Here is a 13,695-nt window from a genome sequence, read left to right as displayed (position 1 = left end):
CTGATGTGTTTTCTTTGCAGCTCTGTCCGTGAGGTTCCTGACAAAACGCTTTATCGGGGAGTACGACCAGTCTATGGGTGAGTAGCATCCTCTCATCCTTGTCCTCTATACTGAAACTCACCGGAACCCCGATAGTCCGGAACCCCTACATACCGTACAATACACGTATATGCTTGTGACGTGGATATACTCAGTAAACATGACTAAATAGATTTGCAAGTGATTTAATTGGCTATCCAAGTATCTCTTTTTTCGAAACCGAAAAGGAACTAGGTCACACCCACTAGCGGACTTGTGTTTCGATCCTGCACGGCTGATAAAAAGCATGTTGTGTTCTTTATCGGAGGTCAAAGGTTAAGCCAGTTACTGAAACTGTATGATTGATGTATCGAGAAATAATGCATAATTTCTTTCACGTGATGGATTTTTTCACGGATTTTGTGCCGATACACCAATCAGACAGTTCAATAACACACAGATCCCACAGAGTTGGGAGGCGTGCGTGAGGAGAAAAAGACGAAGCATGATAAGGGCTTTGTTTGGCCGACTGGAATTGCATAATTCAAAACAATGAGCAAAACCTTTGAAAATAGTAAGACGACAATCAAGTTGTATTTTCAAGAAAGTATTTAAAATAATAATTTTGTTATTGTATTGACTATGTAAGTCAGCGTGTATGTAGAGACGGAAGGTCACCACGATTACTCAAGGTAGGATGTTAGGGTGATGAAGATAGAGACGAACAACTCATAATTGATGTGGCATGGCGGCCGCAGAGATATATCCCGATAGCACGTGTTTATTGGTATATTTCCGGTTCGTACTAGTCAGGTATAACAGTATCCAGACCGGGGATCATAGTGTTCTGTGACCTTGATGCACTAGACGTACTAGGATTGGTAAATCAAAATAACCGTGTGAGTTACCACAGTCCCCAGTAAACTCATGCTTGTAAGAGTCGACCAAATCTCATGTGTGACGTCACCTGTTAGAGAACGCGTTATCAACAAGAGTTTTGCCTGTCCAAGATTCCAAGATTTGTTTCACAGCCGCCATGATGTAACTTAAATATTCCTGATTCCGCAATGGTATAACTTTAATAATGCCAATTCCGTCGAGATAGAACTATGAAATTGTTCATTCCGCCTTGGGTGCGGTGGGGTAACGTTGGGTAGATATTGCTGGAATATTAATAAAATCGGCGTAAAACCATACTCACTCATTCTGCATTGATAGACCTTGGATATTGCTGATACTGACGTGATATAACTTGGATATTGCTGATACTGACGTGATATAACTTGGATATTGCTGATACTGACGTGGTATAACTTTGATATTGCTGATTCCGCGGTGATTCACTTGACATAGGTAGACAATACTATCCATAGTTTCCAGATACAAATGTAGATTGATGCAAAACAATTTGGCGATATCATCAAGGTCGGTAATTGAGGTGTTGTAAAAAAATGAAGATCAGGTCTCTCCATCAGGGTGATGTGGTCAGCACTTCTCAAGGGACAGCTGATAGTCAGGATGTGCTGGGTATCTCTGAGTAACCTTCACCGTCACATTTCAACACGTGGGATTCCGTGGATAACTTGATTTTCATCAGCGTTGCACCTCTGTCCGAGTCATTCTGAAATAACAAATCGTTATATTTGTGTTACAAGGCTTTATATTGAGCTGTGAAGGATCCGTGGTAGACTTACCGCCACTACAACACACTACCGCTACAACACACTACCACTACAACACACTACCACAACAACACACTACCACAACAACACACTACCACTACAACACACTGCCACTACGACACACTGCCACTACAGCACACTTCCACTACAGCACACTTCCACTACAACACACTGCCACTACAGCACACTTCCACTACAACACACTGCCACTACAACACACTACCACTACAACACACTACCACTACAACACACTGCCACTACAGCACACTTCCACTACAGCACACTTCCACTACAACACACTGCCACTACAGCACACTTCCACTACAACACACTGCCACTACAACACACTACCACTACAACACACTACCACAACAACACACTTCCACTACAACACACTGCCACTACAACACACTTCCACTACAACACACTACCACTACAACACACTACCACTACAACACACTACCACTACAACACACTTCCACTACAACACACTACCACTACAACACACTACCACTACGACACACTACCACTACAACACACTACCACTACAACACACTACCACTACGACACACTGCCACTACAGCACACTACCACTACAACACACTTCCACTACGACACACTGCCACTACAGCACACTACCACTACAACACACTACCACTACAACACACTACCACTACGACACACTGCCACTACAGCACACTACCACTACGACACACTACCACTACAACACACTACCACTACAACACACTACCACTACAGCACACTACCACTACGACACACTGCCACTACAGCACACTACCACTACGACACACTACCACTACGACACACTGCCACTACAACACACTGCCACTACAGCACACTACCACTACAACACACTACCACTACAACACACTACCACTACAGCACACTACCACTACGACACACTGCCACTACAGCACACTACCACTACGACACACTACCACTACAACACACTACCACTACAACACACTACCACTACAGCACACTACCACTACGACACACTGCCACTACAGCACACTACCACTACGACACACTACCACTACGACACACTGCCACTACAGCACACTACCACTACGACACACAATGCCACTACAGCACACGACCACTACAACACACTGCCACTACAACACACTGCCACTACAGCACACTACCACTACAGCACACTACCACTACGACACACTACCACTACAACACAATGCCACTACAGCACACGACCACTACAACACACTGCCACTACAACACACTGCCACTACAGCACACTACCACTACAGCACACTACCACTACGACACACTACCACTACAACACACTGCCACTACAACACACTGCCACTACGACACACTGCCACTACGACACACTGCCACTACGACACACTGCCACTACGACACACTACCACCTCAACACACTACCACTGCAGCACACTACCACCTCAATACACTACCACTACAACACACTACCACCTCAACACACTAACACTACGACCCTTTACGATAATAAATCTTCAGCGCAACCAGACTATAGCTATCTATCTACTATCTACAGATTAACTAGTCATATGAGAACAATCAAGTGTTCTTCAACTTCTTTTGAGTAGCATATATTTAAACACTATACATGGGGACATACATAGCGTGGGTCACTACTAAAAGTAATCAACCGCTGGTTATGCTTCTCTAGACGCATAAATCAAGTCGCATTGAAATTGCTGTTAAGTTGCCGGATGCTGGGTTTACAAGACTCTCCTCAAGACCATTAAACCAGTATTCGTATTTTCTATCTTGGATGTTAAATTTAATAAGATGCCTAATAAAGGTTGGCAGTTATTACCTTAAATTACTCGAGCTATGCATACCAATTCATGCAACAAAAATATGTTAAAGAAAACGCACCCTCCAACACTCCCCCGTAAACGTTGACAACGTCGTCAGACAGACAAATATGCCATAACACTTCCAAGAATTCATCAGCCGAACAACCACGGCTCAGATTTGGCTCAACATGTCAGATCATAATTGGGCCTGAGGCGTCTTTGATGTAGGTAGCTTTCGGCTGTCAGTTCCTATCAAACATTACTGTTTGATACTTACATGGTGTTGTCGGGGCGGTCGGGTAGCTTAGTGGTTAAAGTGTTCGCTCGTCACGCCGAAGACCCGGGTTCAATTCCCGACATGGGTACAATGTGTGAAACTCATTACTGGTGCCCCCCCGCCGTGATATTGCTGGAATATTGCTAATAGCGGCATAAAACCATACTCACTCACTCACTCTCGTTACAGATGTTCTTGAGTTCTATCTCTTCATGTCCGTTATGATAGGTCTTATTTCATGGATTTATGGCAAAAGTAACCTTTCCGTGTAATTTCTTTGTTGAAGATGTTATCGTGATTTCTATAAATTTCCCTTGGCAGCATGGTTCAAAGTTCACATGGGCAGGTCATGTATACTGCTCACAACAAGTAAAAGTACACCGACAATTGTAAGGTTGTTGCATTACCCACAGCGGATTATAGATAAATTTTAGTCATATGATAAAATCGAGTGCTCCTTAAGTTCCTTTGAGTAGTATACATGGTCGGGCGTCATTCAGCCGTCTTTGAATCCCGTCCCACAGGACTGAGGGCAGGTCACTGCATGGTTCTAATGCCATTCTGCTGGAGGAAGTCTCTTGTTGCTCTCGCAGTGTGGTCATGGGCGTTATCATGCTGAAACTCGTGGTTGCGGCGACGTGCTAAATGAGGTATGGCGTGTGGTCCCAAGACTTGATCATTGTACCGATTTGCTATGGCACCATTGCCTCTGTTCTGGAAGACCACAGGGCCGACTCTCTGTGCAAGACCAATTCCACCCCACACCATGATGCTCGGACCACCCCACGAGTCTCTCTCAACAACACAAGCATACGTATAACGTTCCCCACGGCGTCGCAAGACTTTCTCTCTCTCTCTGCCATCTGCAGTTGAGATATAGTAACGGCTCCTTCAGAGATGAGGACTCTTCTCCACTGCTGGTGGCGCCAATACTGGTGCTGTGTTGCCCACTGAAGACAGTCCCGGCGATGACGTGGTGTCAGAATGGGTCCTCGGTGTGGCCTGTGACAGTGGAGGTGTCTGCTCGTTAATCGTCGACGCACGATGTCCGCACTAATGTGTCGCTGGTGTGTCCCAATGGTCTGTGGAGCAGTTTCCGCAGCAGTAACAAAGTGATCTTGAGGATGCTGTCGCACAATCTCACGATTGACGTCGGGTGGTGACCCTTGGTCTTTCACTACGTGGTCGGTCATCTGTAGTTTTGGTGGTCTGGTACCGTTGCTGGAGCCTGTATATGGTCCTTACGTGGACTTGATATGCATTGGCTAGTTGCCGGGCGGTTAGTCCAGCTTGAGATTGACCAAGGGCTTGGTGTCGCTGATTTCTTGTCAATCTTGGCATTTGGTAGCAATTCAATAACGAATGAATGTTATCCGATCTGAGTGGATTTTTATAGGGCAAGAAATGGGGGAACGCCTGTGCATTTCAATTTGCACGGAACTCACGTGCATCGGGTTACCATGGGCGTTGCCGTGATCCGTTTCGGCGATCGGTTTTATTGTCATCTGCTGCTTTTTTGTCATCAAATTACATTTTTCCAGACAAGGTAATGTTAAATTTGAGGAACTTTAACAAAAATTACCCAGATATTTAAATGACAACTTTTCATGCAGTGTTATTTGGGGTGACGTTTCTTTTGCGGTTCAGTATATGTAGGTAAAACTGTACAGACAATGCTGAAACAATCATGCCCTCACTCGAAAACTCATCCTTTTCACTCATTCAACAATTCATTTGTAGTTGGTCATTTTGTAAGTTGAAGAATTAAAGTGAGGATAGTTGTCACTTGAACTTGGCTGATAATGTTAGCAACAATATGTCTGCAAAAATAGATTTTCCGGAACTTTGAAATTGACATTTCAAACGCACTAGTAATGGCCTTTAATTGTACCGACTGCTTCCCAATTAGGGCTATAAAATATCTATAACCTAATATTAGATAAATGTGAATATTGACTCGCTCGTGCAGTACACATCTGTATGATAGATAGTGTGAGATACGGACATGCGCGGAACAAAAACCTCACCATTCCATGCAGGGCACCATGTCTCTTCTTGCAGGAGAGCGAATTCAGGAGCATTCCATTGACAGCTGCAGCGATCAGCCCGATACCTCCATGGCTATCCATCCCAATTTTTAAAAAACCCTCAAGGAACAAAATACATTATTACATGCCAATCATGCCAGACTGGGTTTTAGACTAGGTGAAACTGATTGTTGCATGTAAACGTGTTTGAACTTTCAGCTGGGGTAATTAGAATGGCGGAGTATTCCCAGACTTCAGGGGAATTGAGAGTTAAACTTGTCTCACGTCAGTCAGCAATATTTCAGTTCTGTTACCGCAGCCCGAACATAACCTGGAACTTACGGTCAAACTAGTGGTCGAAAGCATGATCAATCCGTGTACGATGACACGATCAGCATGGGTCACAGACCCGTGAAGATTCCGGGGTAGAATAGGCCTTCAACAACCCATGCTTGCGCTAAAAGGCGACTATCGGGATCAGGTGGTCAGGCTCGCTGACTTTGTTGATGCATGTCGTCGATCCCAATTGCGTGGATCGATGCTCATGATATCAATCACTGGATTGTCTGGTCCAGACTCGATTATTTACAGACGGCCGTCATACAGCTGGAATATTGCTGAGTGCGGCGTTAAACAACAAACCAACAACAACAACCAACAAGCATGGGTCACACATTGTGAACACACGTGTCTCACATGTATCGTTTTTTAAGACAAGCACGGACCCCCTCGTTTTACCGATACATGACATCCAGTTTCCACCCTTGCCGAACTAGGCTTGAACTTCGGGGCTGGTTCGTAGCGCCACCAGTGGCGATTACAAGTTATGTCCCTTCTAAGTCCCTCCTATTTACCAATCAGATTCCACCTCTCATGTCGCTTTCATTTGCTTAAAAAAAAATGGCGGCGCCAAGACAATACGATCTGATCAATATTCAAGGTCTTTTTTGGGGATAAAAAAACAGAAAATATCTGTCCACACCCAGTTGACGGTACACATGCTTTGCATAGACTCGTTAATCCAGCCTAAACATAACTCCATAATTCCAGCCAAGTTCGGCAAGGGTGGAAACTGGACTTTCATAATCAGTTAACTCCCTTGCCTCGGGAAGATGTTCCATCGATAATATACACCTGGGTACCACCGATTATAGCGTTAGGGACCGACCATTTGATATTCTGACTGGTCTGGGATTTTGTCTATAGATAAGATATTTTGTCAGCTACAGTTACAAAACCAGATATTTAAAACTATGAGCCTCAATCTCATTAAAATCAGATCTTAGTTATCGCTACCGCTAAACAAAGATCTGAGGACATCCCATTACGGGTCACGTCAGACCGACCTTGCGCGAACTTTGACCGACCAATGGAATGACCAATCAGAAGGCAGCTTTCTCGTGCTTTACGGCACAAATTTCAAACTGGCGACTACGCTTCGAAACATATTTTGACAAATTCTCGATTACAAATTTGAAACCTGAACAAAAAACATTCTGGAATGGCTAACAGATGGTCTAGATTGTAAGGATTCAGTCGTTAAACCCGTAACTATCGTTCGGAATACCCCATGTTAAAGTTTTCGAGATTGCATGATTAGAAATCAAGTTCCCACTGTCACGTTCATAATGTAGTAAGCGACGCACTGATTGGTCGGATGAAAGGTCGTTCTGACGTGACCGCTAATGGGATGTCTTCAGATCTTTGTTATGCGGTAGCGAGAACTAAGGTCTGATTTTAATGAGATTGTATGAGCCTGAAACACGCTGCAACAATGTTATTTTTGTGGCGGGCAATTTCTCAATTGCCCAACAGTTTAAAGCATAATTATTTATTTCATATCTTTCGAGAACAATTTATTTATCGATAAAATCCCAGCCCATCATGCTGACCCGGTCGTGTTCCCCGTCATGCTGTTATTGGAATTAATAAAAGCGGAGTAAAACCGCCTTCACTCACTCACTATCACCTCATTTTGTTCTGCAGAGACCAAGTACAAGTGCACCACAAGCATAGAGGGGGAATCTATAGCATTTGAATTGCTGGACACTCGATCATTTGTAAGTAGACTTAATCGTTACGCCTGTGATTTCTTTTTTTTAAAAAGACCGCCTCCGTGGTCTAGTATATAGGTGGTGAGGTGAAATGGGGTTTAACGTCGCGTCGAAGATTATTGCACTTATATAGCGACGTGCATGCACGTGTATGTGTGTGTGTGTGGCTGCTTCTACTAGTCCGGACTGATGCCGATTTATAGTGCTAGCTCACTGAAATACCATGCCGCAGTTTAACATGAATACCCAACTCAGACACAGTATACTGACTCCGAGCCGACCAGTCCTTGTTTTAGCCCCTTAATGTCGAGCGCCAGACAGGGTAACAACAAGTACCATCTTTTAACATCTTTTGGTATGAAGCGGCTGGGGATCATACCCCGGACCTTCCGCTCTCCGGGCGGACGCTCTACCCTTAGACCACCTCTGTGGTCTATCTAGTATAAAGAGCGTCTACCCGAGGACAGAAAGTCTGTTGTACGCCCCCCTGGCCACGTCATAGTAAACAACGTAAAGATATTTGTTGTTACCCTGCCTGGAGTTCGGCACTAACTTTGTTGATACATGTCATTCTTTCCCAATCGCGTAGATCGATGCTCATGATGTCAGTCACTGGATTGTCTGGTCCACATTCGATTATTTACAGACCGCTGTCATATAGCTGGAATATTGCTGACAAAAACAAAACCTCAGTGGGGTAGAATGTATGAGGACATTCAAGTTAAAGACGTCAATAACGTGTATTCTGGGTACCATGTTTAAATGATTGTGTGTGTTGTATTCCCAGAACGATGACCACGGCGCGAGAGAGGAGGTACTACGTTGGGCGGATGGATTCATGTTGGTGTACTCCGTGACCAGCCGGAAGAGCTATGATATACTACAGGATGTGCGGAAGAAGATAGAAGAAGCCAAGAAAGCCGCCCACGCCCCTGTCATCGTTGTCGGGAACAAAGCTGACCTTGCTCACGTGCGCCAGGTCACACAAGATGAAGGTCGGTGAAACGATTATCTATTATATATCCCGATACTGAGTGAGTGAGTGAGGTGGTTTAACGCCGCTTTTAACAGTATTCCAGTTATATCGCGGCATGTCAGCTTAACGTGGGAGGAAAGCCCGAAGTGATGCAGGTCTCAGATGTGTACCACTTCGGTGAAACCCACGAGCACGGGTATGGTGCTGACAAACCTAGAAACATAATCAGGGCGAACCGGGGTTCGAACCCACAGTCATAGGTTTCTGGCGTGCCCAAGGGACGCAACTCTGCACAGCGAATCGCGGCGCCTTAGACGACTGGGCCACCCGTGCCCCCTCCCGATACTGCACCGTCAGTCGCCATAGTACGTATCGTACGTATAGTGGGTCATGGCAAATAGCGGAAACAAAACGATCCATGGGTCTGGCCTTCAGATCCATGTTTCCTTGTAAGACGAATAACCTCGTGCACCTGATAGATCGGTTGTCCACAGCGTCTCTAGGGACTATGTTTGTCGTAAAAGGTTACTAGGCTTGTAAGAGGCGACTCAGGTATCGGGTGGTCAGGCTCGCTCACTTGGTTCATACATGTCATTGTATCCACATTGTGTAGACCGATGCTCATGATGTCAATCACTGGATTGTCTGGTCCAGACTCGATTATTTACAGTCCGCCGTCATATAGCTGGAATATTGCAGAGTGCGGCGTTGAACAACAAACAACAAATTAACCACAATGTCGTTGTGTAAGACCACCACACGGCTGTGACGATGTTATCGTTCTGCTGCAGCGTGGATCCATGTCACTGATTAGTTATTTGTCACATGTTGCATGTGTGATATTGTCGAGTTTTCATCATATCCCCTTTCCATGAAGAAAAATACCCTGGACCCGTTCGCCAACGTAGCCTCTTCCGGAAAGTGACGTTACCATCTTATGATCCCCTTGAGTAACCTCCCACAGAATTTCTTTCGCTCATAGTCGTAATTTGAGTGGATAGCAATTTTAAGCTTCTCCTATTTCGAATCGGACTTAAAAGGAAGTGTAGGTATTTATCTTAACAGAGATAATCGAGGATGCAGATTTGAATCCACCCATGTTCATCTCTTGTTCCAGGGCAGAAGCTTGCCGCCGAGTTCAGCTGTGCCTTCCTGGAGGTGTCAGCGTCCGAGGACGTCCTCAAGGTCATCGAAGCCTTCCATACCCTGTGTAAGGAGATCATCGAGTTCAAGCGGCGGTCCAGGACATTCTTAGACAGAGTGTTTGGCCTCAAGAAATCATGACGTCACCAATGTGTGTAGAAACATCATTCCATTAGCGGCTACGTCGTGACGACCAGATGCCGGGCACGTGCAATTAGCGGAATATGTGACATCGTGGGTACTGTGTACAACATGATCTGTCCTAGGGTCTATAGTGTGTCGGTTTTACAACCTTACCAATATCCCAGTCTTGACTTTAGATTTGGAGTCATAAACAGATAGTCGTGTCCGAACCGTCCATGTTTACTACCACCAATGATCCAGTATGCGGACTTGGCAAGGTCAGTTGTGCACCACTGACCACCAGCAGATATTAAGTAATCACACAGAACGCCTACAGATACAGTGTTTAACATGCAGGCCGCCTACAGATACAGTATAACACGCAGACCGACTAAGGTTACAGTGTATAACATGCAGACCGCCTACAGATACAGTGTATAACACGCAGACCGCCTACAGATACAGTATAACACGCAGACCGACTAAGGATACAGTGTATAACTCGCAGACCGACTACAGATACAGTGTATAACATGCAGACCGCCTACAGATACAGTATAACACGCAGACCGACTAAGGATACAGTGTATAACACGCAGACCGACTAAGGATACAGTGTATAACATGCAGACCGCCTACAGATACAGTGTATAACATGCAGACCGCCGACAGATACAGTGTCCAACATGCAGACCGACTAAGGATACAGTGTATAACATGCAGACCGCCTACAGATACAGTGTATAACATGCAGACCGCCTACAGATACAGTGTATAACATGCAGACCGCCTACAGATACAGTGTATAACATGCAGACCGCCTACAGATACAGTGTATAACATGCAGACCGCCTACAGATACATTGAAAACATGCAGACCGCCTACAGATACAGTATAACTCGCAGACCGCCTACAGATACATTGAAAACATGCAGACCGACTACAGATACAGTATATAACATGCAGTCTACCAACAGGTACAATGGTGTATATATCCATAAACACATCTTCGGGGCAAGGGAGTTAACTGACTGTAAAAGTCCAGTTTCAACCTTGCCGAACGCAATTTTCATTGGACTATGCATAGACTCGTTAGTCCAGCCTGAATATAACTGTAAAACCAACCAAGTTCGACAAGGCTGGAAACACGACTCACTCGCCTCTCGAAGATGCCATGTACGATCCACGAACATACGATGGAAGGCCCACCGACAGCTAGGGTGTATCTCAATGTGCAGTCTACATAAGGAACAATGTATACTGGGTGGGTGAACCCACAATGAAAGGGATTATTTGTTTCACCGCCATCAACGCTACTTTTTGTTCTGGTAAGCTTTATAACGTGAATACACGTTCCCCCGGAAATATTTCACATCACAAGGTCTGAGAAAGCACAAAAACCTCGAGTGACTAAATATACTACTCAAAACAAGTTAAGGAACAACCACAGTTGGAAGGCAACACCCACCAGCCGTGGCAGATTAACTATAGTCATGAAAAATAAGGGTGTTCTTTAACTTCCGTTCAGCAGTATATATGTAGTGCATGCAGCTTACTAGTAGTTCATGACAGGTCGTTACAATTGGCCACACATAATAAGATGGATATGTACTCGTGATAAATAACGTGTTTGTTATTTTGAGACAAATCTCCGCCAGATGGGCGACAATGGTGGGGGAACAACTGATGTAGGTGCGGTCAATCACCGTGCAACACAGACATCGTGTGTGTGATGGAACGTGTGTATGTGTACACGGTGTGGTACAACTCGCTGGGTGGTCTGCGGTCCACAGTCGTTTGCCTCGTGTGTCAGGTTTTCACAGCGTATTTACGATCATGCAGTAGCTGTCCTCACAGTGTGGGTGGACGGCCATGTCCAAGTATTACTAGCGTGTGTGGACGTCCATTTTTCAAGGATTACTGGCGTGGGTGGACGGCCATGTCCAAGGATTACTGGCGTGGGTGGACGGTAATTTTTCTAGGAGTACTAGCGTGGATGGACGGCCATGTCCAAGGATTACCAGCCTGGGTGGACGGCCATGTCCAAGGATTACTGGCGTGAGTGGACGGTAATTTTTCTAGGAGTACTAGCGTGGGTGGACGGCCATGTCCAAGTATTACTAGCGTGAGTGGACGGCCATATCCAAAGAGTACTAGCGTGGGTGGACGGCGATGTCCAAGGATTACCAGCCAGGGTGGACGGCCATGTCCAAGGATTACTGTTTCAAGATGATTGAAAACCCTATTCAGTTCTCACCTCCTTGTGTTAGGACTGTATTCGGTCCTGATTAACTGTGTACTGTCTTCTAAACACAAGCATTGTTAGTGGGTTTGATTCTGTGTATTGAAAAGTGCCATGTGAAGTTTAATTATGTTTACTGAAGTTCAGTTACGTTTAATGAGTTCTTATCCACACATTATGAGGGACCTTTTGCAAAAGAGTGACTTCCGAATATAGCCCCTGGATAGCGCCGGTCCCTGCTGTGGAGTGTAACAATGAATATATACAACTTCTCCTTCCCGTCCTCGATTGTCAAGTGTATAATATCTCCAAAACTATTACGACACAAACCCTGGACCCATTCGCCACCATAAGCGTTGTATCTGAATTGACAAATTAGGACAGACTTTCTCTCGCTCAGGATGTTTAATTCGACAACCAATCAACATACCTCTTCTGAACACGTATTCAGCATAAAGCTACATTCATTCGTACGAACGAACCCACGATGTATTAAATCAACATATATACACTTGAAAATTGGATTTTCCCCCAAAATTACCAAAGGTATCGAAACGTTGCTAGGCTGAAAAAAGTTGCCGAAACATTGCAAACAAACTTAAGGTCCAAAACACAACTATGATACACGTATTAAATATATCGCCATCGAAAAACCATTTCGTGTTAGTTTCAAGAGCATAAAAGCCGTGAAATGTGTCCTTTGCCCAGCAGTTTTCATTGATGAGACGTCCATTTTTAGCACAGTGTCGACTAGGTGTGGCGGCGATGGGCCAAGGGTGTTTATAAGAACTCGTATATAGTACACTGGATCATCGAGGAATGCTCGTCCCCGGATCCTGTGTTATAAGGGGAGATAACTTGGACAGTCGGTGTGAAGTTTGTAACGGGCAACCGTGTCAAAGGAAACAAAGAGTTTTAAAGAAAGGACTGGACTAGTTTACTAGTACTTGTTTCATTAAACACTTGAACACATTCCGTCTTCTGTGTTGTCTTGTTGCTACATGGTCCTCGGTTGTCGCAGTGTTGGAAGCAAGAGGTGGGGTAGCCTAGTGGTCAAAGCGTTGGCTCGTGACGCCGAAGACCCGGGTTCGATTCACACATGGGTACAATGTTTCTGGTGTCCCCTGCCGTGAAATGGCTGGAATATTGTTAAAAGGGTCGCAAAACCATACTCGCTCACTCACTCAGTGCTGGGACCACCTCCAGGGTCCAGTGGTAGAGCGTCCGCCAGGAGAGCGGAAGGTCCGGGGTTCGACCCCCGGCCGCGTCATATCCAATGACGTTAAAAAATGGTACTTGCGTTCGACATTAAGGGGCTAAAACAAG

General features: G+C 45.1%; 1 protein-coding gene across 1 annotated transcript in view; it reads left to right on the top strand.

The window, feature by feature from the left end:
* Window positions 1-13,320, top strand: part of LOC139475090 (ras-related and estrogen-regulated growth inhibitor-like) — a 37,464-nt gene extending 24,144 nt beyond the window's left edge. The window contains exons 2-5 of the mRNA XM_071258336.1: window positions 21-77; window positions 7,817-7,890; window positions 8,672-8,879; window positions 9,978-13,320. Coding sequence (XP_071114437.1) covers window positions 21-77; window positions 7,817-7,890; window positions 8,672-8,879; window positions 9,978-10,144 — 506 coding nt within the window. The 3' untranslated portion in view covers window positions 10,145-13,320. The remainder of the gene's footprint in view (window positions 1-20; window positions 78-7,816; window positions 7,891-8,671; window positions 8,880-9,977) is intronic.
* The last annotated feature ends 375 nt before the right edge of the window (window positions 13,321-13,695 follow it).

The sequence above is a fragment of the Haliotis cracherodii genome, unplaced genomic scaffold (genome assembly GCF_022045235.1).
Source record: "Haliotis cracherodii isolate W230 unplaced genomic scaffold, xgHalCrac1.p SCAF_3, whole genome shotgun sequence".
Classification (NCBI taxonomy): Eukaryota; Metazoa; Mollusca; class Gastropoda; order Lepetellida; family Haliotidae; genus Haliotis; species Haliotis cracherodii.
The sequence above is the reverse complement of the archived record's forward strand: the minus strand, read 5'-3'. Positions and strand labels throughout refer to the sequence as shown.